Source organism: Hyperolius riggenbachi, chromosome 1, assembly GCF_040937935.1.
Source record: "Hyperolius riggenbachi isolate aHypRig1 chromosome 1, aHypRig1.pri, whole genome shotgun sequence".
Lineage (NCBI taxonomy): Eukaryota > Metazoa > Chordata > Amphibia > Anura > Hyperoliidae > Hyperolius > Hyperolius riggenbachi.
The window spans coordinates 444,765,278-444,790,297 of NC_090646.1; the positions used below are offsets into that span (position 1 = coordinate 444,765,278).

Consider the following 25,020-nt stretch of genomic DNA (forward strand, 5'->3'; position numbering starts at 1 on the left):
ACGTAATGTGAGTCACCACTAGATGGCGTCATAGAATTGAGACTGCAATTGACTTCAGCTATAAAGAAGTCCCGTCGGCGCAGACCAGTAAGCATAAGAAGCGCACTGCGTATATGGGGGAGGTCTGCACACTTTGCTACACAGCGGTGGGAGAGGCACTATTAAGGCATCGAAGTGGCACAGCTCAGCAAGTGAGACACATGCCCAGTGCACACCAAAAACCTCTAGCAGATCTGCAAAACGCTAGAGGTTTTTGAAGCAGATTTCAGAGCGATTCTAGGCATGTTTAGAGACGTTGTCTAAACTCGGTTTTTGGAGCGTTTTTGTGTAGCGGATTACAAATATTGTTACAGTAAAACTGTTACTACTGAACAGCTACTGTAACAACGCTTGGAAAACCGCTCTGATCTAGCGTTTTTCAGAGCTGGTTTCCACTTTACTATACTTTAACATTGAGGCAGAAACCAGGGCTGTGGAGTTGGAATTGGAGTCGGGGCAATTTTGGGCGCCCGGAGTCGGAGTTGATTTCATAAACTGAGGAGTCGGAGTCAGATGATTTTTGTACAAAATCCACAGCCCTGTTAAGTATTAGACTGAGGAGTCGGAATTGAGGAGTCGGAGCTATTTTGGGTACCCGGAGTTGGAGCCGGAGTCGTGGTTTCATAAACTGAGGATTGGGAGTTGGAGTCGGAAGATTTTTGTACCGACTCCACAGCCCTGGCAGAAACGCCTAAGAAATCTAAAAAAATGCTGCACCCCCCGAGTTTGCGTTTGTGGAAAAAACAAACCTCTCTGGTGTGCACCATCCCATTAACTTTCATTAGCCAAGCGTTTTTTTTTCCCCCTGCAATCGTTTTAAAAAACGCTCCAGAACCGCTCTGGTGTGCACCAGCCCACACACTGCTCTGCCTACTTAGACTGGGGACAAGGAGGCCACATCAAAGGTTTGGCCCATTGAAATCTGGTGGCACAGGGGTATAACCTAGACTTGACTAGTGTGTAAGCCGAGACCCCCACTTTTGGGCTACTTGGCCTCAAAAACTCAGCTTATACACTAGTTTATAAGGTATTTCTCTAGCTTATCTATGTTCAGCTCAAAACTTTTCAGACAGTGGTGTCTATTAACAGGCAATATCTGCAATTTACTTATTAAAAAAAAAAAAAAAATTGTAGTAACCAAATGTCGATTTTTGTTTTTTATTTTAGACTGGATCTTCTGCCATGCAGGACAGAGGGGACTTGCTTCAAATCGCCATCCACCCAGAACTTTCCACTGGGTTGGGTATAAAAGGTACTATTCCTGTAACTTCTCAGTTTGGGAGTTCACTTTTTTTAAACAGACCATTTTATGACAAATGGCAGATAGTACTACGTCCTTCAGGACACCTCTGCTTATAGCACGATTTTAGAATGTATCATAAGCCCCAACAGTGATGATTTGGGGGGTTGGGTGAGAACAGGGCTGTTTCCCACCAAGCGCTGTTCTAATTTCCAGCGCTTTCCAATGTTTTGTGAAGCACTTGGACAATGAAATCCTATGGGCTATTTCACCCTAAATAGAATAATTATGTAAATATAAAAAGCATCGCATGTAACATTTTTGAAGAGAGTCTAAATCTGTAATGCTGGGAATCAGGGCTGTGGAGTCAGTCGGGGCAATTTTGGGTGCCTGGAGTCGGAGTCGGGAAAAAATGTTCGGACTCCTAATGAATGTAAACTGTAATTAAATTAGAAAATATGATAAAATGTTCTATTTCTCAGATAATAGATCATATAGTCATCATAAATAATTTATACTTACAGTAATAGCTGTGCTTAGTCTACAAAAATGAAATAAACCAATCAAAATGAGTTACTTGTGCTGCTTCAATAAAGCAGTCCCCGTATTCTTAGTCAGAAATACACATCTGATTGTGACTGTATATATGATGTGTACACAGGAATCTCTTATATATACGCAAATAACATCTATGCTGTAAGTATAAAGCCTGATGTGTCACTAATAGAGATGGTCAATGAGATGGAAATAATTCTGCATTGATTCTGATTTATGCAAATGTACTTTTTGTAAATGTAATCTTTGCTCATGAAATCAATAATTTGATATGTTGTTAAAATTTTGTTTGGTGACTTACAAATTAAATTGTACCTGAGAAGGATGAAAAGAAAAGCTTTATACATACCTGGGGCTTCTTCCAGCCCCCTTCAGGCTAATCAGTCCCTCGCTGTCCACCTCCACCACCTGGATCTTCTGCTATGAGTCCCGGTAATTCAGCCAGTCAGCGCAGTCCGGCCGCATGCCGCTTCCACAGCCAGGAGCGTTCTGCACCTGCGCAACAGTGCTGCACAGGTGTAGTATGCTCCTGGCGGCGGAGTGTGTGCATGCGCACTACGCCAGACTGGCTCAAAGTACCTGGACTCATAGCAGAAGATCCAGGTGGCGGAAGAGGACAGCGAGGGACTGATTAGCCTGAAGGGGGCTGGAGGAAGCCCCAGGTATGTATAAAACTTTAATTTCATCTGTCTCAGGTTTACTTTGTTACACAGTAGTACTATACTCTACATATGCACTCTCCACAGAGCTGCAGGGAATCCACTGAGAATGTTGTGCACATTGAACACAGAGGTGTTGTCTATCACCCATAAACCTGGTTTAGATTGTGCATGAAGAATGTGTAATAGAGGAAGAATCTCTTTATTCCCCTGCAGAGTACCTGCACATCACTCTTACATGTGCCCAAAGTTACATTGCCTAGGGCAGGTATGTCAAACCGGTCCTATGAGGACTGAGATCCTCACACATTTTTGATACGGCTCAAATGAATTGATGGGTCTGAATCAGAAAAGGTGCGGTCCATCAGGTAGAACACATTCCTTTCTTTCTCAGTCCATCCTAAACACTGGCATGGATCTGGCCCTCCAGGCCTGGAGTTCGACACATGTGGCCTAGGGCCTGATAGATTTTCTTTGTTCCGGCCTGTACCTTTTACAAGTACTCTTAACAAGGACTAGTTTTAGTCTATGACTAAAGGGAATAAATATGGCAGTCTCCATATCCTTCTCATTTCAGTTGTCTTTTAAAAATCCTAAGCGTTGGCAGTTAAGAGACAAATTTCATGTTACATACTTTCAATCAACAAGATTGTAATATGCAAATTAGAGGAGTCTGAGTCGGAGTTGGTGGAATCCTAAACTGAAGAGTCGGAGTCGGTGGATTTTTGTACCGACTCCACAGCCCTGCTGGGAATACACCATGCGTTTTCTAAGCAGATAGATGGTTCGATAATTTCTGACAAGTCCAATCTTACTTTCGATCGTTTTACTTTCTCGATTTCTGATAGAAGTGAATGAAAATTGATAAGAAAAGATAAGAGAATTGAGAGGAAAAACGAATCAAAACACGATCGAACGGCAAATCGACCACAAAAACCCATCGTGTATTCCCAGAATAACAGTTATTGAAAAACAAAATCGTGAAATTCGCTTGTGAAAAATTGCTATAAAACTGCTAGCACCTTTTGGTATAAAACAGCAGTTAGCAGCTATACACCTTGCAAGCAGTAAAGATAACAGCACCTGTGATAATTTTTTAAAATGTAAATTGGGAGAGATGCAATTTTGTAATATTATGGAACTCCTGCTAACAGGAGGAGATGAGACAGCATGGGGCCACATGCGTGCCTGATGTGTACATGATGTAATCACATGAGTGATTTGTCTGCTGGGCAAGCACACTAGCTCCATTATTCTGACAGTTATTCAGAATTGCAATTACATTGTGCTGCCTAGCCCTAAGCTAATGTTATCGCTCACCTTATAATTGGCACCTCTATATACTGTATATTATAAGCAGACTTCTGCTATTGTTAAAGAGAACCCGAGGTGTGTTTAAAGAATGTTATCTGCATACAGAGGCTGGATCTGCCTATACAGCCCAGCCTCTGTTGCTATCCCAAACCCCACTAAGGTCCCCCTGCACTCTGCAATCCCTCATAAATCACAGCCGTGCTGTGAGGCTGTGTTTACATCTGTAGTGTCAGTCTCAGCTGCTCCCCCGCCTCCTGCATAGCTCCCGTCCCTGCCCTGTCCCTTCCCTCCAATCAGCAGGGAGGGAAGGGATGCAGGAGGCAGGGAGAGCAGCAGACTGACACTATAGAGATAAACACAGCCAGCTCTGACAAGCTGTTTGTCAGCAGCGTGGCTGTGATTTATGAGGGATTGCAGAGTGCAGGGGGACCTTAGGGGGGTTTGGGATAGCAACAGAGGTTAGGCTGTATAGGCAGATCCAGCCTCTGTATGCAGATAATAATCTTCAAACCCACCTCGGGTTCTCTTTAAACTCAAATTTATGAGTGCTGATGATGAAACCTCAAGTGCTATGATAGAAGATGGGGTGCTCTCGCTGACTCAGTTGAAGGGATGGTCAGTAATTAGCAAATTCCAAGTTGGTGCAAGGTTATACAAATATCAGCATCTTGAAAATGTCAAAATCAAAACCCAACAAGTGAACTCACTTGGTCCATTTTCAAGCTGCATACATTTGCGTACAAAATGTGTACAATCCTGTATAAACTCTGAGGCAGGGAACACACTTGACTTTCAGTTTTCCGCGCGCGTTTTTCTGCATACTTTTTCTGCACACCAAGTGTGTTTCCATGCAGGAAAACGCACGTGTTTTTTCACAGCAGCTGATGTAATTGATAGAGAAAACTGCCAAAATGTGCAGAGTCAGGATGCAGAATGTCAGTTTTTTTTCTGCGCGCGAACAACTCAGTAAGTGTGCACTAGCACATTGATTAACATGAGTTCTCAGTTTTTCTGTGCAGAAAACGTGCACGAAAACAGCCAAGTGTGTTCCCTGCCTCAATTATTTGCATCCCATTGACCATCACTATTCTGATTTTTTTTTTTTTTTTTGACAGATATTTTATTTGTTTTAATATAAAGAGTACCCGAGGTGTGTTTAAAGAATGTTATCTGCATACAGAGGCTGGATCTGCCTATACAGCCCAGCCTCTGTTGCTATCCCAAACCCCACTAAGGTCCCCCTGCACTCTGCAATCCCTCATAAATCACAGCCGTGCTGTGAGGCTGTGTTTACATCTGTAGTGTCAGTCTCAGCTGCTCCCCCACCTCCTGCATAGCTCCCGTCCCTGCCCCTTCCCTCCAATCAGCAGGGAGGGAAGGGATGCAGGCGGGGACTGGAGTTCTGCAGGAGGCAGGGAGAGCAGCAGACTGACACTATAGAGATAAACACAGCCAGCTCTGACAAGCTGTTTGTCAGCAGCGTGGCTGTGATTTATGAGGGATTGCAGAGTGCAGGGGGACCTTAGGGGGGTTTGGGATAGCAACAGAGGCTGGGCTGTATAGGCAGATCCATCCTCTGTATGCAGATAATATTCTTCAAACCCATCTCGGGTTCTCTTTAATATAAGGTTTTTATGAGCTTGTGGGTTTCATGTGACAGTATACCTCATTTTTTTTTCACACTCATTAACTTTTTTTTTTTTTTTTTTTTTTTTTTTTTTTTTACACAAAAGCTGGGACTGTCTACAGTTTTTGGAACAGCAGCATGCATAGTGCTGTGCTGTTGGCTAAATGTATGATTCAAACAAAACATCTGGTATACAGCAGCCGTTTGAGAGAATTATCTGGCATTTTGCCACTGCACACAGAGAGCAGGTGTTGCTTGTATCTGTAAAGAAACATCAATTGCTCACTTTGGAGGAAGGCTCAAGACAAAGCTTTCATTTGTTGTTTGTTTTTCAGATGACCCAGCCATGGGGGAACCTGTGCCCACTCCCAAAGTATCTGATAAAACTACATGCATGGAAGAGGTGGACACCGGGTCTGTATTACATTCAGAGGAAAATAAGAGACTTTATAATCAACATTCTGAGGGAAATGAGTCTTCTGAGATGCTCCCAGAAAATTGTTTACTGGACAAGGAGCATCAAGGTTTCTCTGAGGAGACCTCTGGTTCATGTGTTCATGAAGAATGCACTGTAGTAATGTCCTCAAAACACACATGCCCACCCTGTGATTTAGCAGAGGGAGGTTCTTGTATGTGCCTTGAAGATCAACAAGTGCCACTTCTTCCTTGTACATCTCACAGTGTGACCACAAGACACTTGGGTGATATCCAAGAACACCCCATAGTTTCTAAAGAAGCTTTTGTATGTGATGGAACTACATGCTCTGAGAATGATGAAACCAACAGTGCATCTTATCTTCCAATGACTCTAGAAGGAAGTGCCACTAATGGTACAAAAACACCAAGTCTGTTAAGTCAGTCACAGTCCCACAACCTCTGCTCCCAACAGACACCGGAAATGCCCACTTGTACAGAAGGCCAATTTCAAAAGGATTGTGCTTATACATATCTTCCAAAAACCTGCTGTGTTGGGACAACAGACAGTTATTCACAGAATATCTCCAGGGATAATTTGCTCTCAATGCCTGGAGATGAGGGTACTCTTACAGAAGCTGTGCCCATTCAACCAAGTCTTCCAGCTTCTATTGAGTTGGGTGCCAAATCATACGTTATACAGGACTCTTCCATTTTTGTCCATAATGCCTCCAGCATCACTGCAGATTGTCTGAAAGATGTCACCTATGCCAGTAAGCAGAACAACCTAGACAATTCTTCGCAAACCAATTCTCCTCCATTGGATCTGCCAATAAGTCCATCTGTAGATCCTACTTGCACAAACACTACAGGTGACTTAGTAACTGACATTGACACACACATTGTTCACCATGAGAATTCTGAAATCAATTATAAGGAACAGGTAGGAAAATATGAGTTAATTCAAATGGAAGAAGCTTCTGTTTCTGAGGTTTTGAGTTTAGAGAGCAGCAACTCTTCTGATAGTATGATGCAAGCTATTCATTGCCCCACATCACACATAAATCATCTTGTATCAAATGGAACTGATCTTCCTTTGGCCTGCTTCACCTCACATTTGCCAGGCCCTCAAGACATGACAACGGTATTCACATGTGACCCACTCCAAGCTTTCACGAGGAGAGAACATTTCAATAACAATCTGCAAATTGAAAAAGGAGAGTCTGAGAATCCAATCTCTGACAATCTAAATGGTGTCACCGAACCTGATCACTCAATCCTCCCTAGTCATGGCCAGTCATCTGAGCCTTCAACATCAAAGGAAACATTTTGGAGCTCCGATGCCTTGTTAGAGACAGATGTGGCTTGTCAAACACCATCCAGCAGCAACACCCTTCTGGAAATCCAGCAACCTCATGGTCTGACCCCTCCTTTAACAATCAATCAGAATGCTCTGTTACCTTATGTAGATATTTGGAGGTTGTTACCTAAATCCAAGCTGCTAAACGTATCAACTTTCAAGCGCTCTAAAAATCTCGTACGTCAGAAAATGAAATGCCAAACGCGTGCATTAAATAACTTCAGCTATCTTAAAGAAAGTAGTATCCTTTATGCTAAAAACAGAAAGGCTGCTGGTAAATGGTCAGAATGTGGAGGTAACATACATGAGCTGCTAGTCCATTCTTTAAAAACACCTCTTGTAAAAGGCCCACATTTTAACAGAGTCCTAAAAGGCTTCCTTTGCAATCATTCCACTCTGTGCTGTAGTAAGGAAATACCAGATGAAGGAATACCTATGAAGATTCCCATCACTAACTTGCCCAACCATACTTGCTCTTCTAGTTCAGATGCTGTAAGTAAAAGTAATCCATCAGCCTTATCTACAGCAGCTGTAGTCAGGACTGTAAGAAAGTCAAAATTCTGTAGGCAGACAAAGGGTTACAGATTGCCAAAACTGGAAAGTCTGGCAAATTCAACTTTGTTTAGTAGCCATTGTGAGCAGCGTACTGCCATAACGGCACATACAATAGCTCGTTCTTCGAAATTTCCTGAAATTGCACAGACTGAAAGAATAAAATGTGCGACACCTGAAAAACATATATCAACCAGATCTAGAATAAAAGCTAGTTACACTAGGACTCCCGAATACATGTGTACAAAGTCTATTCAGCCCTCTACATTGACTAAACCTGCAACACTGAATGTAGAGACTACTTTTACTAATGAATGCACACCATTGCTTTCACTATGCCAGAGTCAACCTAAACAAATTGCAGTAGGCACAGTTAAACGTAAAAGAGTAGGTATTAATGTCCAGAATTTATCTACTAATCTGCAGGCTAATGAGAAGCCATTAACCATGCCTGATGAACTGCTTTTAAGCAGCAAATTGCAAGAAGACTGCCTTAGACAGCATACATCTTGTCAAATGGAAGTGGGCATTAAGACAGGCAAAAGTGTGGAGAATTGTATGTTAAAACTTGAACCTCAATGCCTTACTTGCTGTACAACACAAGGAGCAAAAAGACCAAAGACTTACAATATAAATTTTGGCCAAGCTGGTACTTCAGATTTTCAGAGCTTTATCAGTTCTACTTCTAAAAACACTAAAAGGTTTCGTTTGCATCCACTGAGGCGATCTTGCAAAGTACAAGAAATATCTAATTTTCCTAGAAAAAGCTCTTTGACCTGTGATATATCTTTGAAAAGTCAGCAAAGTAGTACATGTAACAGTGTTTCTATTCAAGAAAATATCACCTCAAATCCTAAGGGGTGGGTTTGCAATGTGTCTACAGCTTTCCGTGCACATACTTCTCAGATACCTGGCAAGAAGCTGCTACCATCAAAACATGTGGTTCCAAAAACTACTTCTAATCTGCTTTCTACTAAAATGAATAAGATGAGCATTGGTTTTACAAACCTCAAGTGCACAGTGCTGAAGCAATGCACATCAGAGCAAGCTTTGTTGAACCATCTATCAGCAGTTGCCACAAGATTAAGTGATGCATGCAAGAGTTCATCTGGGCCAAAATCCTTATCTAACTCCACAAAGGTAGTTCCTTTTCGAGGTGTTCAGTTTCAGGCCAGGAAGTTGCTGAAGGTTTTTTCCTGTGTAAATATGAAAATAAGCTCCCAGTCTTCAGAAAATGTGTTTTTTGCTTCAAGCCGAGACCATCTTCTTTCCCGGTCTTTGGATCTTTGTCCAGCTAATCACACTGAGATTTTCCCTGGTAACCTAGCCTCCAGTTTTCCTTTCCCTGCCTTTGATAACCCCACATTTCCAGTTTCCTTTCATATGAAAATAGATCCAAACTTTTTAACAGACTTTATTCAGTTAAATCCTCCTGATTACATGTTTAATAGTGCACTGCCAGTAACTCAGTCACCACAGCTTTCAGAGTGGACACTGTCCTTCTTCCTTTCTCCACAATTCTCTGCTGCCGAGGATAGCATCCAGCTGTTCACTCAGTGGAACCCACACTTCAGGTCTTCACACTCTTCCCGATCAGAACCTAGTTGTGAAGTCCAATCTGGTAGATCGTCTGGATGCTCTATTCTTGGACTTCACACGGTACTTGCACTTTCATCTCCTGGATGCTACAGATTGTGGACCAGGAAAAGAAACCTGGGGAGCAGAATCCCCACCGTCCAAAAACAATTTGTGACTCAATTTGCACATGGACTAAAGGGATTACCAACTCCTTTTTTCCAGAACAGAGGAAGGTCCTCTTTGGCCTTTTCACTAGGCCGTGTTCTATCTACATGGAGTCGCCATGGAATGTCTGCTTTTTCCACTGATTATGCCACTCCACACCCTCGCTGTAATACGCAGCAGTTAAACCAGAACATCACCATTTGGTAAATATCACTGAAATAGTAGTCTGTGTTTTTTTTGGGGGGGGGTTTCCATAATTTTTGTAATTATGTGAAATTGAAATACTGAGTGGAGTCAGAACATTGATTTTGTATTTCTCGGTGTAGGTCAGTGATTCAGAAAGGTAAAGGTTCAGCACATTAGTCAGGCAAGTAGCCGTTCCAAAAGGGAATCAGTACCTGGAGACTTCATATCCGCACGTATGACTAAGCACTGATCCCTACAGTGATGAGTAGACAGTCAATGATAATAACTCCAGCTTGCAAGCATATTCGTACTGGGCCAATCTGATTATATTCCTTTGATTTTGACTGGCCCAGTTAAAAGCTCCATACAATGTGCATTAAGTTTGCATGCAAGCTGGAATTATTACAATATCTTATTGACCATCTTTAGCAGTCACATTTGAAAAACATTTGTTTTCTTTGAACAAAATTTACAGCTGGTATATCCAGAGGCTTTACATCATTATGTAACCATTGACATTCTAAGTATGATGTGATGGCACACCTCTATAAAACAAAGATAAATAGAAAGGCACAAAAATAAGCCTTTCTTAGCTGCCTGGGAATTGCCCTTCAAATTGGGTGGCCGAAAATGAACTTTCTACAAGCTGTGGGTTTTGCAGTATTACCCTGTTATAGTAAATTGATATAGTAAACATTCGGGTATAGCAAATTAATTGTCCAGGTCCCGCCCAAGCCCCATAATAAGTATATGGGAGCAGTGCAGTTTCTAGGCTAAAATGCACCCAGGGCGAGGGTGTAAAAAAAAAAAGGTAGCCAGGCATAGGTGAGCCAGTATAGTTGCCCCCGCTATAGGTTAGCCAGGTAGGTGCCTCCAGTATAGGTAGCCAGTATAGTTGCCCCCAGTATAGGTTAGATAGGCAAGCGCCCCCGGTATAAGTTAGATAGGTAGGTGCCCCAGTACAGGTTAGCTAGGTGGGTGCCTCTAATATAGGTAGCCAGAATAGTTGCCCCCAGCATAGGTTAGATAGGTAGGTGCCCCCAGTATAGGTTATTTAGGTAGGTGCCTGCAATATAGGTAGCCAGTATAGTTGCCACCTGTATAGGCTAGCTAGGTAGGTAGGTGCCCCCAATACAGGTTAGATAAGTGCCCCCAGTATAGTTTAGATAGGTAGCTGCCCCCCCCCCCCCAGTATAGGTTAGATTAGGTAGCTGCCCCCCAGTATAGGTTAGATTAGGTAGGTGCCCCCCAGTATAGGTTAGATTAGGTAGGTGCCCCCCAGTATAGGTTAGATAGGTGCCCCTCAGTATAGGTTAGATAGGTAGGTGCCCCCCAGTATAGGTTAGATTAGGTAGGTGCCCCCCAGTATAGGTTAGGTAGGTGCCCCCAGTATAGGTTAGATTAGGTAGCTGCCCCCCCAGCCCCCAGTATAGGTTAGATAGGTAGGTGCCTCCCAGTATAGGTTAGGTAGGTGCCTCCCAGTATAGGTTAGGTAGGTGCCTCCCAGTATAGGTTAGGTAGGTGCCTCCCAGTATAGGTTAGGTAGGTGCCTCCCAGTATAGGTTAGGTAGGTGCCCCCCAGTATAGGTTAGATTAGGTAGCTGCCCCCCCAGTATAGGTTAGATAGGTAGCTGCCCCCAGTATAGGTTAGATCGGTAGCTGCCCCCAGTATAGGTTAGATTAGGTAGCTGCCCCCCAGTATAGGTTAGATTAGGTAGCTGCCCCCCAGCATAGGTTAGATTAGGTAGCTGCCCCCCAGCGTAGGTTAGATTAGGTAGCTGCCCCCCAGTGTAGGTTAGATAGGTAGCTGTGCCCCCCAGTGTAGGATAGATTAGGTAGCTGCCCCCCAGTGTAGGTTAGATTAGGTAGCTGCCCCCCAGTGTAGGTTAGATTAGGTAGGTGCCACCCAGCGTAGGTTAGATTAGGTAGATGCCCCCCAGCGTAGGTTAGATAGGTAGCTGTCCCCTATAATGGAGGGGGAGCCGGAGCCGCGGGGAGGGCAGCCCGTCCTCTCCCTCTCCTCTCCCGGGCCGCCCTCCGTGCTCCCCCCTCAGATGCAGAGTCAGTGAGCAGCCAGGAAGCGCTGTATACAACTCACCTCCCTGGCTCCAAGCGCTGCTCTCTCGCCACCGGTCTTCTCGTATCTGCCTACACGCTGATACACACGCTGCTTCCGGCTAAACAGGAAGCAGCGTGTGTATGAGTGTGTATACAGAGAGGAGACCAGCGGCGAGAGAGCAGCGCTTGGAGCCAGCGAGGTGAGTTGTAAACAGCGTTTCCTGGCTGCTCGCTCTGCATCTGAGTGGGGAGCACGGAGGGCGGCCCGGGAGAGGTCGAGCTGCCCTCCCCGCGGCTCCGGCTCACCCCTCCATTACAGCGCCCCTCTCCCAACAGCGCCCCGGGCGGCGGCACGGCCCTAAAAACAGGCCTGTATGGGAGTAACGTCTGGTTTGCAAATCCTGAAATAATAGAACTTCTGTTGTAAAAAAAAAAATAAAAAAAAAAATTTCTACCCTTCAATAATCTGAATTGAGCTATAGTGGAAAGTGGGTGGAACCATAAATCAGTCGGAAGACCTATGAGCCTTGGTTAGTGGGCAGGCTGGCAGCTTCTTAAGCTTCATGTGTAAGTTTATTACTGAGGGAATTGCCTGTCATCTGTGACTTGCTTGTGCATGGCTGCAACACTTCAGTCTCATCCAGGCTACACAGAAATGTGGACAGAGGAGCACACAGGAAGCGAGACCTATCCTTCCTGGGCAAGCTGTTGTGTGATTATTGCATGCAGATCCCTGCATACTGAACACTGTATTTCGATCTAGCTTAGACACTGTCTGTGCTCCCTTGCAGAGGCATTGAAAACAAAAAATGACTCCCAATTGATTGAATCAAGATCCAGTATGATCCAGTATGATTTATATGCTTGTATGTCAATTTCTAATATAGTAAACTACTTTGCCTGGTCCCTTCGAAGTTTAATATAAAGGGATTATTCTGTGTATCAGTCCTTGCACATCAACTTTCCATAGTAATTTATAATATAGCACTTTGTTATCGGCAGTGTAGAAAAATTGCAAAAAAACCGGTGTGTAATGTTGCGCCTCTATAACACCTCTAAGAACCTGCTTTTTTTTTTTTTTTTCATTCTGACTGCAGCCGTTTGGGATAAGAATGGAGGAATGAGAGAGAGGAAAAAAAGGGAGAAACCCTGACATTTTTGTTTTCTTTAAATTGCCTTTAATCTAAATCCCACTCTAAAAGTTTATATTTCTGCTAAAGAAGGTGGGGGGATCACTTGATAATATTGGGCATACGGCAGCTCCCATACTTTTCAAATTGTTTCACCCTGTCTGTCAAAATGGTATTAATTTTGTCATAAAACATAGCATGCCCCAAACGTTTAACCCTTTATTATATAAAAGTACATTAGTTCTTCAGGCTGCTGCTATGACTTGTTTGACTGCAGAAAAGATGTGTAATAAGTCTATATTGGCCTGCCTGAGTTTGATTCTGTTTAATACCCAGTAATACCACTTCAGGCGATTTTTTTTATTTTTTATTTTTTTTTTTTTTTTTTTTTCCCTTGAATAGATAATCTGGTATGTTTAATGCCATAGCCTATGAACTTAGGCGCAGGTCCACCATATATGTAAATGCCTTCCTTTCTTAGGGATAACCTCTAAAGCATTTATCTGAGTTGTTGGGACTGTATTTTGCTATGTTTATCGGGGGGTAAGTACCAACACTGTGCTGCCTTATTAGTTTTTTCTGAATACACATGGAGGGTGTGTAAAGAGTAAATGCTTTATTACACACAGAGCGGGGAGGAATTGGACAGGAATTGATGACACTATACAGAGCTTTAGCTGCAGTACTGGCCACAAGGAGGTTATATTTTGGCAGCAGAACAGAAGAAATGGGCAGGGTCAGTTCGGTGCTCATAGTGAAAGACTGAATGGTTTCCATAACCAGCTCTCCCTGACTACCTCATGTGGGTGGTGGTGATTATAGACTGCCATTCAGTCTAACAAACCTTTATCTGACATTGTTTTGCAAACCTAGATCTCCAAATAATAAAAATGAATAATGCAAAAATGGTGTATGTGAAGTGTAGAAAAGTTTGTGCATTGCAAGTCATTCCACATTCTATATGCACAAAAAGAGTTAATTTACTTGATTGAGCTAATGTTTTTTTATTCCTTTCCCCAACATCCAGTAATCTAGACAGTCTCCTCTGTCATCCTCAGATGTCCCTTGATGACACCAGACAAGGCCCATTCAGGTATGGTTTCTGGTTCCCTCCTTTTCGTTTCTTTCTCCTCCTCAGTGCCACCGCCCCACCCTTCAATTACATGTGAGGTAAACCATCTAAACCATCTTTAACAATGTATTTATCATTGTTTCCTTACAGCCTACCATTCTTGAACAGCTCACTGAATTTTATACCAAAGACCTATCTTCAAGCAAATGAGCCAAGGCTTCATTTTAATGTGTGTTCTCTGCAAGAAAGTTATTTTAAGCCACCCAAGTATAGTTCTGCTTTTTCTGACTCTCCACATTTTTCACTATCTAATGATGGCATTGATATTGGTTCTTCCAGCTGTCTGTCCATTGAGAAAGACAAAGTTGTTAGGCCTGTTATATGTTGGCCCGATGAGCAAAAAGACACCCACCTCTGTTTGCCTGCTGAACAAAGAACTCGTCATGAACCTCCACAGAATTTTTCTACTGAAGAAAGTAATGGTCTGAGGTCTCAACTCTGTTTCTCTACAGATCAGAATGTTGTCCTGCAGTCTCCAAGCAGTTTGTCCACTGTGCAAGCCACCGGTCTTGAACTTTTAAAATATTTATCTACTGAACCAGGCAAAGTTCTCAGGTCTTTGTATTTTTTGCCTGCTCGGCAAGGTATTTTCAGAGTTTCCAACTTTTTCCCCCCTGAGCAAAATTGTGGTCTCATGCCTCCCTGCACTTTGTCCAGTGAGCAGGTTGGTGGACATGTGGCTCCATGCACTTTTTCCACTAAGCCGGTTGATGGACTTGGGGCTCAATGCACTTTGTTCACAGAACAACACAATGGACTTGGACTTCCATGCACTTTGCCCACTGACCAAGGTGATAATTGTGAGCCTCAGTTTAGCAAATCCATTGAGCAACATGATGGTGTATGGCCTTCACACAGTTTGTCTGTTAAGCAGGATGTTCCCATATTTTCCCACAGTGTGTCCACAGAACAAGGGAATAGTCTTCGAATTTCACAGTGTTTGTCCACAGAGCAAGGTGGTGCTTTGGGACCTTTATGCCATTTGCCTCTTCAGCAAGCTGATGTTATGGGACCTCCGTCTTGGACTGCTCAGCCCATACAGCAAAATAACATTGAACGTCCACACTCTTTATTTTCTAAGCAAGTTAATGATTGTGAACTTCCACCCCACTTAACCACTTATCAGAAGGATAATTCTCAGCTTCAACAACAAAACTTGACAATTTTTCAAGACAATACTGAGATTCCGTGTATTCTGTTGCCTCCTAAGGCTTTTGAGCAGAAGGAAACGCTACGTGTTCCTTGTATAACAGAAAAAAATCAAAGCCAGAGAAATGAGGTAAGGAATAAAATGAACAAAATGTCCAAACCTTTATAATCTTCACAGTTTAGGACACAAGGAATAGTGGATTGAATTGAGCTTATCGGAAGACAGTGAAGGGGGTGGTAGAGAAGGGTAACAGATGCCAAGTAGGGCTCAAGGTGGAAAGACCTTTAGTAGTGATGATAAATTGTAAGGGGGGAGGGGGATGTTTGTTTCAGGCATGCAACGCTTTGTCTCCAAAGCAGGATGGGGCAATAATCTTCACTTTATGAAGTTGAATTTATAAGTTGAATTTTTGCTTTCTCCCAGGCAGCCATGAAACGTTGACTGATAGACACAGTAACAGGATGGATGAGATACACAGGTAGTTCTAGGTTGTCAGTTCATAAATAAATTGGTGACCAATAGAGGAGAGAATTTCCCCTAAAGCAAGCAGTAGAGGACTAGACTGGGCTGAGGCCTATGCTTTAACCTCCTTAGCAGTAATCACAAGTACAGCTCGGGGTGGAAAAAACAAGCCAGCTGCAGTAACCCAGAGCTGAACTTGTGGTCTATGCAGAGCAATGCGCACACTGGGCGTTTTCACTCACCTCCCGGGGGATCCCGACGTCGGCCGCCCTTCTTCTTCCTCTCCTCCGAGGCTCTGCTTCCCCCTGGTGAGATCACCGTCTGTCGTCGTGAGGACCACTATTTAGAGTATGAAATAAAATACTTTCATCCCAAAGTATGATGCGCTATAAATTACTTTTACTCTTCTATGTTCCTGTCACTTAGGTTATGTATGTTCCTGCCACAGTAGTTCGTAAATATGTAACCTAATGTGGTATTCTCTGGGGTCTTTCACACTGGGGTGGTGCGGTATTTTCACTGCACCCCACTGCAGAGCACTGAAAGTCTATGGGGCCTTTCATACCGAGGCGGTTGCGATGGAAATTGTTTTCGCCGTATCCCGACGGGAAGGCAAACCTACTTTACCGTGCGTGCTGCTAACCGGAAGTCATGTAAGGCTATGGCGAAGCGCGTGTTCTAAAATGACCGCCGCAAGTCTTCCGCTTATTTTAGCAATTCACTTCCACACCTGTGATCACTTCGGCCACAAGTAGTGAGCGTCCCTTCCTGCTTGGAAAGCTGCTGGACGGGGATTACCTTATACAAACGTGGTAATCCCCGAAGGCCCATTTTGTGTGGTGTGGCCCCGCTACTGCCAATTCTCAATGTGAAACCGGCCTTAGGGCTTTCTTTATTTTAAATAAAGTGAATCTGAAGCCTGTTTTAAAATAAGAAAACAGATACATAACTAAGGAGAGGAAATGCTCTGGGTCCTAATGAGACTTCCCATTCTCGTCCTCGTTCCCCCACAGGCTCCACGGTTTGAATCTCCTGCCGCGGGAGACTTTGTCAATATTCAGTGGCTCTGTACTGCACGAGTGTGTTAGATAGGGCGGGTGCATTGGGGAGTGGCATGTCTTTGGAAGCCCGAGTGCTTCCGAAGGCTGCTGCAGTCTCCCCAAACTGTAATAGAGCAGTCCATGACCAAATTGGCCGTGAACTGCTAATGGGGGGAAGTGTTAAAGAGCCCTACAGGAACATCAACAGTAATAGTGCAGAAAAGTTTTAGGCACCGGATATTGTCACTGCAGACCAGACTTTAAAACAATAACCAGGCGAGGGCAGTGTCCCAAATGTTGAGTGTAGAGTTTGTAGCAGTAGAGGGTGGCCTACAGCAGCAAAAGAGAATCATGGAGAGATTGCCTTGTGGTTGGTTCTTGGGTTGCTGTGGACTACTTCAGTGAGGACCTTTTCAGCTAAGGGCTCGTTTCCACTTGTGCGGCGTGTGTCTGCGAGACGCACGCCGGCACTGAGCGGGTGTGCGGGATCGCAGGCGAATCCCATGAGCCGTGCCATGCACTGCTATGGGAATCGCAGCCTCCGCCGCAAATTCTGTGGAGGGTTCCGGGCGATTTGCTACTGCAAGCGATTCGGCTGGCGGCGCCATTCTCCCCTATGACAGTTTCCCCGTGCGATTCATGTGTGGGGAAACTCTGCGGAATCGCGGCGGTTTCCGCCACAGTGGAAATGGGCCCTAAGGGTGATGTAATATAACTAGGAAAAGGTTTTTTCATCATACAAAGTTTCTTTCTTAAAGTGTACCCGAGGTGACATGTGACATGAGATAAACATGTGTATGTACAGCACTAAACATATTAATAACCAGGGTGTTTTACTTGTTTTATTTTGCTGCCTGAAATATTTAATTTTTAAGGCTGGAAATGACAGCTTCTGTCTTGTCAGAACCTTGTCAGGAATATAGTAAACATCACTGATAAGCAAATTACAACCAAAGTTTTTTTGTGGCAAAATACATTTTCTACATATTTCTGAGAGCAGATGGAGAGAGAAAGGGTTAATATAGTTCATGTATTTTCATTTAGGGACACTTAATAGACTGCAACTGAGCAGAGACAACAAAACATTCACTCTACTTTCTAAATGTTTAAATATAAAATAAAATCCTGCGATGTCTTAAGTCATTTTTAGGAGTAGGAGGATAAATATAATTGTTTATCTCATCAGTTTATTTTCACCTCGTGTTCACTTTAATGCAAGTGTGGTGCCATGAATCATATGTAAAAACTTAAAATTTTATTCAGTAAACCTAGGTACTGGAGAGTTCAAAATGGTGCCCAGTAAAGAAACACATTTCAACTGAAGCATTAGGGGGAAAAAAGTGTTTTTGATATGATTGACTTAGCATTGTTCTTGTTCTTCTTCTTCTTCTTACTTACCGGTGCGTACACATGTCCAACGAAGTGCATGACTAACACATATACATGACCGACCCCATGACAAACCATTTTCATGACTTGTACTTCCCAACCACCAACCAACTGAACAACCAACACGTTAACACACTGTGCGCTTAAAGGAATACTGTAAGGGGGTTGGGGGAAAATGAGTTGCACTTGCCTGAGGCTTCTAATGGTCCCCCACAGTCATCCTGTGCCCGCGCAGCCATTCCCCGATGCTCCGGCCCCGCCTCCGGTTCACTTCTGGAATTGCAGACTTTAAAGTCGGAAAACCACTGCGCCTGTGTTGCCGTGTCCTCGCTCCCGCTAATGTCACCAGGAGCGCACAGTGCAGACACAGACCATACTGGTCCTGCGCAGTATGCTCCTGGTGACATCCGTGGGAGCGAGGACACAGAAATGCAAGCACAGTGGTTTTCAGACTTTAAAGTCTGAAATTCCAGTAGTGAACCAGAGGCGGGGCCGGAGCATCGGTGAGTGGCTGCGCGGGCACAGGATGTCTGCAGGGGACCATTAGAAGCCTCAGGTAAGTTCAACTCATTTTCCCCTGACCCCCCTACAGTATTAAGCAAACCAACGGACTGCACAGCATGGCTACATTCAAAACATTGTTTAAACGACACTGTACACATGTGGTTAACTGCTTAATTTTTGACCCAACATTCGTATGAGTTTATCCACTGGATGGATCAGGCAAAACCGCCTGTTATCAGTCGCTCACCACGTGTACACATGCCTGATTGTCATCCAACAGACCAAAATCGTACAACAAACAGGCGGTTTGGTTGAGCGTGTGTACAGGCTAAAACTCCAGCAGTTGGGTTTTTTTTGTGACTTTCAGCTAACTAGAACCTTGTCACCCACTCATTCCTTCTATTCTGCTCCGCCAAACAGTTACTTCTGGAGAATTTACGAAGTACAGGTAGTCCTCGACTTACGAACGACCCGCCAATACGAACGGCGTGAATTATGTTTCCATGGGAACAAGTCGAATTTTTTTTTTTCAAAATTGTAGTTTTTGAGAAAATCAAAGAAAAAATGGCTTTAAAGCCCCATCTACACGGAGGGACATTGTAGCGATCCGGCGGCTCGATTAGCCGCCGGATCGCCTCTTCCGCGTGCCCGCCGCGTCCCCCGCATTCGATTGCCCGCTCGTCCCCGCCGGCGCCGCTTATCTCCCGCACGATTCCCTGCCATTGTCCCCTCGCGGGGATCGAGCAGGGAATCGGCGGTACGGAGATCCGTCCTGTCGGATCTTATCAATCGAGCCGCATCAGCGGCTCGATTAATAAGCAGCATCGCAGCCGCATCTACTCGTGTAGATGCGGCTTTAAACTTGTATAAACAGGTACAAGGGGCAGAGGTGACACAGAGGGGGACACTGGAGTTACAGGTGGCACAGAGGAGGTACAGGGGACAGAGATGGTACAGTGTTCCAACTTAAGAACAGATTCAGGTTAAGAACGAACCTACAGTCCCGATCTCGTTACCTGTACTTGCAGTCATCTACCAGAGCCATTACATTGCTCTTCTTTATGTTGGCTAATATGAGTCACTCTCAACCACCACCCTGTGATAAAGGAGGTAATGAGATCATACTATTGCACTAATCCCACCACTGACTCTCCCTGTGGAGTTAGTATAGGACCTGGTCCCACTGATCATGTAAATAAAGGTACTCTTAAGTGAATTTGAGATTCTCTTGGATTATATTTATCTTGAAAACTGGCATACAATTGACAAGGATAAATATTTTTGTCTTTCCAGAAAGGAGGTGAGCGAAAGCCTCAACGAGTGTCTCAAATTAAAATCCGTAAAACTATTCCAAAGCCAGACCCAAACCTAACCCCAATGGGTCTCCCCAAACCTAAACGGTAAGTAGGACCTTTTTTGCATAGAAAAACCTAGTGCTTCTGATACTTGTGTGTTAAGCTATACTGTACTGGATGTAACTGCTTATCTGGAACCGCAGGCATTCTCCCAGGCACTGACCACTCTTTTGTCAGGGAGGGCCAAAACAAGGAAGACCAATCTTTTTTAGCTTGCTTATCTATAGAAGTTTGCAGCTAGTGAAACAAAAGTGTAAACTGATCCAATCAGCTGAGTTTATTCCTCCACAACTAGAGTTTGGTGCTTGATGATTGTTTGCAAACTTTGCATTTGTCCAGCCCTGAGTCACATTATTTGTCTTGTTTCAGACCATTCACTTAGAGTACTTTAAATTACTGATCTAAAAACATTGTTTATGCTTAGTATAAAATTGTTGAGCTTGTGCTTACCTTGAAACAGTACAATGTGAAACCAATTAACCTTTTTTCTTCTGTAGATAATTGCTTTCTACAAAGAACAGTTACCGGTAATCTGCCTGAGGCTTTGTTCCCATCGCGTTCCGATCATGTGCCCATTCACGTTGGGCGGGTTTTGTGGGGGGGTTGTTCTTTTTGGGATTTCCTGCATATTTTTTTTTTTTTTTAAACTTTAAAAGCGGTTTTGCCAAGTGCTTGTGGATTCTCACTTCCTGACGTCACTTCTGCGCTTGATAAAAGGGCAAATACGCCCTTAGTGTGAACAAGCCCTAAGAAAATGCATTGTTTTCTCTTTTGGGTTTGGTTCACACATAAGGTGTCCTGTCAGTTTTTGACAGTTGGCATCAGTTTTACATGTGCTTCTATCGCTGTGCGCACACATAAATCTGTGCATTTACAATCCTGTCCTTTATTTTGTATGTGTTTTCTATGGGTATGTTGACACATAGAAAGTGTACATTTCCAGTCCAGTCAGGTAAAACTGATAGAAAACTGATGCAAAATGAACAAGACAGTACTGGACTTGAAATGTGCAGATTTACCATATGTGTAATCCAAGCCAAAAACTAAAGTGTGGTGAAATTGGGGTGTTGGCTGTAACAGTAATGAAATTCAATCCAGATTTGGTGATTTAGGATATAGCTTGTAGTGGGTAAACTGGTTTGCTTGCTACTGATTGATGAAGTAAAAAGGAAACTAAGATTGTGTAGGTAAGGATTTCACTGAATAGTTGAGGAATCCATGTTGCAAAAAATATTTAAAGGACACCTGAGCTGAGACAAATTATTTAACATAAATACATGATGTACCTGCAAATTAATATTACATACTCACCTCGCCATCAGTTCCACTCAGAAGCTCACCATTTTCTTCTAAGTCTAGGTACACACCATACAATTTTAGATGGCCACACACCATACATTTTTTTTTTTTTTAAATATCTGTTCAATTCAAGAATAGCTGTCCAATTTTTCTGACTGTTTCTAACAATTCAAAAATCTGACCAGTGTACCACACACCAATGTTCAATGTATACATCAAATAATTGACAATCCATCACACACCATACAATTATTGATAAAGTTGGTCTGAAATTTCCAACACGTTCGATCTCCAAAAATTAAAAAACGGGAAATTCAATTGGATTTATCGATCGAAAACAAAGAATAGCTCTACATTTTTTGGGGGGACGACCGATCAAAATTATCGAATTGGTGAAAAAATGGATCTTTTTAATTGTATGGTGTATGTGGCCACCTTTACAATGATTCCTTCCAATTCTGACAAGATTTTGTCTAAACCTGAAATAGATCAGTTGCTGTCAGTTATACATCAGTAGCTATTAGTTATAACTGAAAGGACAACTGATGTGCAAGGTAATGTCCATATTTCCCTATGGCTCAAGTGGGTGATATTACAGTTTAACAGTGTGCTGACCCGGATGCTGTTATGGGTTCATCAACCTTTTTTTAAAATGGAGGACGGAGAATTACATTGATTACAGTGGACAAACAGGACATATGAGAGGAGAAAGAGATTGATGAGTAGACCATGCGAGAGGCAAGTATAACGTATGTTTATTTTGACTTTTAATTTTCAGTTCAGGTTTTCTTTAAAGTGGAACCAAATTAAAAATACAAGATTTCAGAAATAAAATCAGTTTTCTAAATTATAATAAACAGCCTTTTTTCAGCTGCATGATGACAAATATAAAATATTTTACATTTATTGGAGGAACCGCTCCCTTCCTTTCATATTGCCGGGACAGAATCCGGCAAACTGGTGGAGTAGGCGGTGTCCGGCAAAGGAGGATTTACTAATTGGCTGCCACCTGTATAACCCTAGTTATGAAAAGAGAAGGGTGAAAAGCATGCACTGAAATGCTCATAGGCTTGAAGGGTGTGTTTATGTGTCAGAGTGGTGCAACTAATTATTTTGAATTATAAAAAAAGTTTGGTTTTGGTCCGCTTTAAGTATGCAGTTATTTGTTTTGGAAATACCGGCGGTGAATACAGATGTACCATTGCCATATGATTGACTTTTTTTGCTGAAATAAATCCAAGTAGGTGTTGTGTGTCTGACTGGAAGATTTTTTTTTCCTTCTCCTCATTGCAGAGTTCCTACAGTTCTGCAAGGTCTATGGGATTTCTTGCAATGTTTACACTTTACTGGAATATTGCCAGGCCCGTTTTTGTTTGAGCTGTAGTTTTCTCACCAGTTTGTTCTGTTTTTTATTTTTCTTGTTGTTTGGTTTTTTTTTTTTCTTGTTTTTTTTTTTGGGGGGGGGGGGGGGGGGGGGGTTGTGTTTTAACATTATCCTTAAGCTGTATTTGGTACAATGAAGGATTTGTTATTAATTCTAAGTTTGGGAGCTGCCCAGTCATGATGCAACAGAACAACCCCACACCAAAATGTTCGTCACCGTACTTGACTGGTGCACAGCGTGGAGTGCTGCAGCAAGAGATGGACCTCTGGTTAAGATATTGCTCACTGCTGTGGGTACAGTTTTTCTTCTCGTGAAACTGTTGTTGCTCATCCTTAGTATAAAAGAACGGAAGTAGGTGAGAAGGCATCTGTAGTGTTGAGCTGTGTCTTCCTTTTAGTTCCTGGCTTCCCATCACATCAGGCAGTAAAAGCAACAGAGAGAGTTAAGTGGTTCAAACTTCAGTAAACAGTAGAAAAGAGGCAACAATATTCATTTTAACCTCCCTGCCGGTAACCCCGAGTTAGGCTCAGGGTTGGAAATCCACAACTCATAGCGGTAAACCTGAGCTAGACTCGTTGTCTATGCAGAGTATAGCGCGCAGTGGGCGTTTTTACTCACCTCCCTGGGGATCCAGACACCGGCAGCCATTCTTCTTCCTGTCCTCTGAGGCTCTGCATCTCCCTGGTGAGATCACCGCCTGTTGTCATGACAACAAACAGCAATCTCACTACAGGGTTACAGTGCCACCCTGGAGTACAGAGGGAGAACTGCAGTGCTGGATCCCAGGGAGGTAAGTGCAGGGGCTACTGCAGGCTTTCTGGCAGCATGATTTTTTTTTTGAGACCCTAAAATCTGGAAATATTCATACTGTCCGGGAGGTTGAAGACTGGAAAAGATTTTCTCTGTGGTTGACAACTCCTCTCAAACATTTATCCATTCCAACGGTTTTGGATATTCTATATCAGTGCTGTCCATCTTCGTGGGCATGGAGGGCCGTTTTTTTTTTGTTTGTTTTTTTTCCAGACCACCCGTTGTGTGAGACTTGCCATCCTTTAAGATAGGGGTGTCAAACTCCAATACAAAGTGGGCTGAAATTGTACAATGGGACCAAGTCGAGGTCCAACCTAAATGTCTACTGGCCACCATCCTCTATTATAAAGTTCCCAGGTGTCTAATGGCCCCCCTCCAACCCCTATACAGTTCCCTGGTGTCTAGAGGCCCCCACCCTTCCCTATACAGTTCCTTAGTGTTTAGTGCATTCCCGCTGCCTCCCCCATATGGCTTTCCTGCTATTCTAGGGTTTCACCGAAAATCTAGGTTCCCTGGTGGTCTAGAGTGGGCTTAACATCATGCAAAGTGGGGGAAACCACTTGAGGGCCAAATTTAATGGCTCTGAGGGCAAGATTTGGCCCGCGGACTGGAGTTTGCCATGTATGCTTTAAGACCTCAAGTTAAAGAGGAACTCCAGTGAAAATAATTTAATAAAAAAAGTGCTTCATTTTTACAATAATTATGTATAAATGATTTAGTCAGTGTTTGCTCATTGTAAAATCTTTCCTCTCCCAGATTCACATTCTGACATGTATTACATGGTGACATTGTTACTGTGGGCAAGTTATGTAGCTGTTTCTAGCTGCTCTGGCTGTTACAGACAGCTTTAAACAGCCATTTCCTGTCTGTGAACATTGTTACATTGTGGCAGTTTGCCTAGAGTACCGCGGTATTCAGAGCCTCTTGTGGGAGGGGTTTCAGCACAAAATTAGTCACACAGCGCCCCCTGATGGTCTGTTTGTGAAAATCATTGTATTTCTCATGTAAAAGGGGGTATGAGCTACTGATTGTGATAAAGTTCAATTCTTGGTTGGAGTTTCTCTTTAAGTCTAATGCACATTGAGACCGTTCGTAGCATCATCCCTCTTAACACCCGCAGGAGGAATGCAGACTCTTCTCCTGTATGTCTTCTCTTAACACTCGCAGTGTATGACTAAAAAGTCAAAATAAAAAGCCTTATTTAGTGTAATACTTTTACTTTAATAGTTCTAAAAAGATATTGCACTCACATTCTAAGTGCTACAAAAGGCTCAGTCATTAGTTATATGGGCTCTCCCCTGTTTGTAGGCTACCAGCTGGATTCTGCCGTTATAAGCTCTGTATTCTTGTCCTGACCAGCTGCTGCCACACGCACAACTGCACTGCTCTCTACGACGCTGGGTCGCTGCACACATATGTTCTAGTAGTGTATTTAAGCTCCGCCCAACAGGTTTCCTCACGTAGTGACTCATCAGAGGCCCAGTGTCGGTCAGGATAATCATGATGGATAATCATGATACCACAACGATATTTTGCAGTACGAAAGTTCAAATCTTAATTTGCACCTGCTAAAAAGGGCTCTGGATGAAGCCGGTGAGTGGCTCTGTTTTGTAGATGG

General features: G+C 43.2%; 1 protein-coding gene across 3 annotated transcripts in view; it reads left to right on the forward strand.

The window, feature by feature from the left end:
• PRR14L (proline rich 14 like) overlaps positions 1-25,020 on the forward strand; it is a 45,667-nt gene that overhangs the window by 13,033 nt on the left and 7,614 nt on the right. For 2 of the 3 annotated variants that reach the window (XM_068238383.1, XM_068238376.1), the window contains exons 3-7: positions 1,207-1,291; positions 5,770-9,706; positions 13,905-13,970; positions 14,100-15,288; positions 19,848-19,954. In XM_068238383.1, coding sequence (XP_068094484.1) covers positions 1,207-1,291; positions 5,770-9,706; positions 13,905-13,970; positions 14,100-15,288; positions 19,848-19,954 — 5,384 coding nt within the window. The remainder of the gene's footprint in view (positions 1-1,206; positions 1,292-5,769; positions 9,707-13,904; positions 13,971-14,099; positions 15,289-19,847; positions 19,955-25,020) is intronic. The other variant, XM_068238387.1, reaches the window with a different exon arrangement.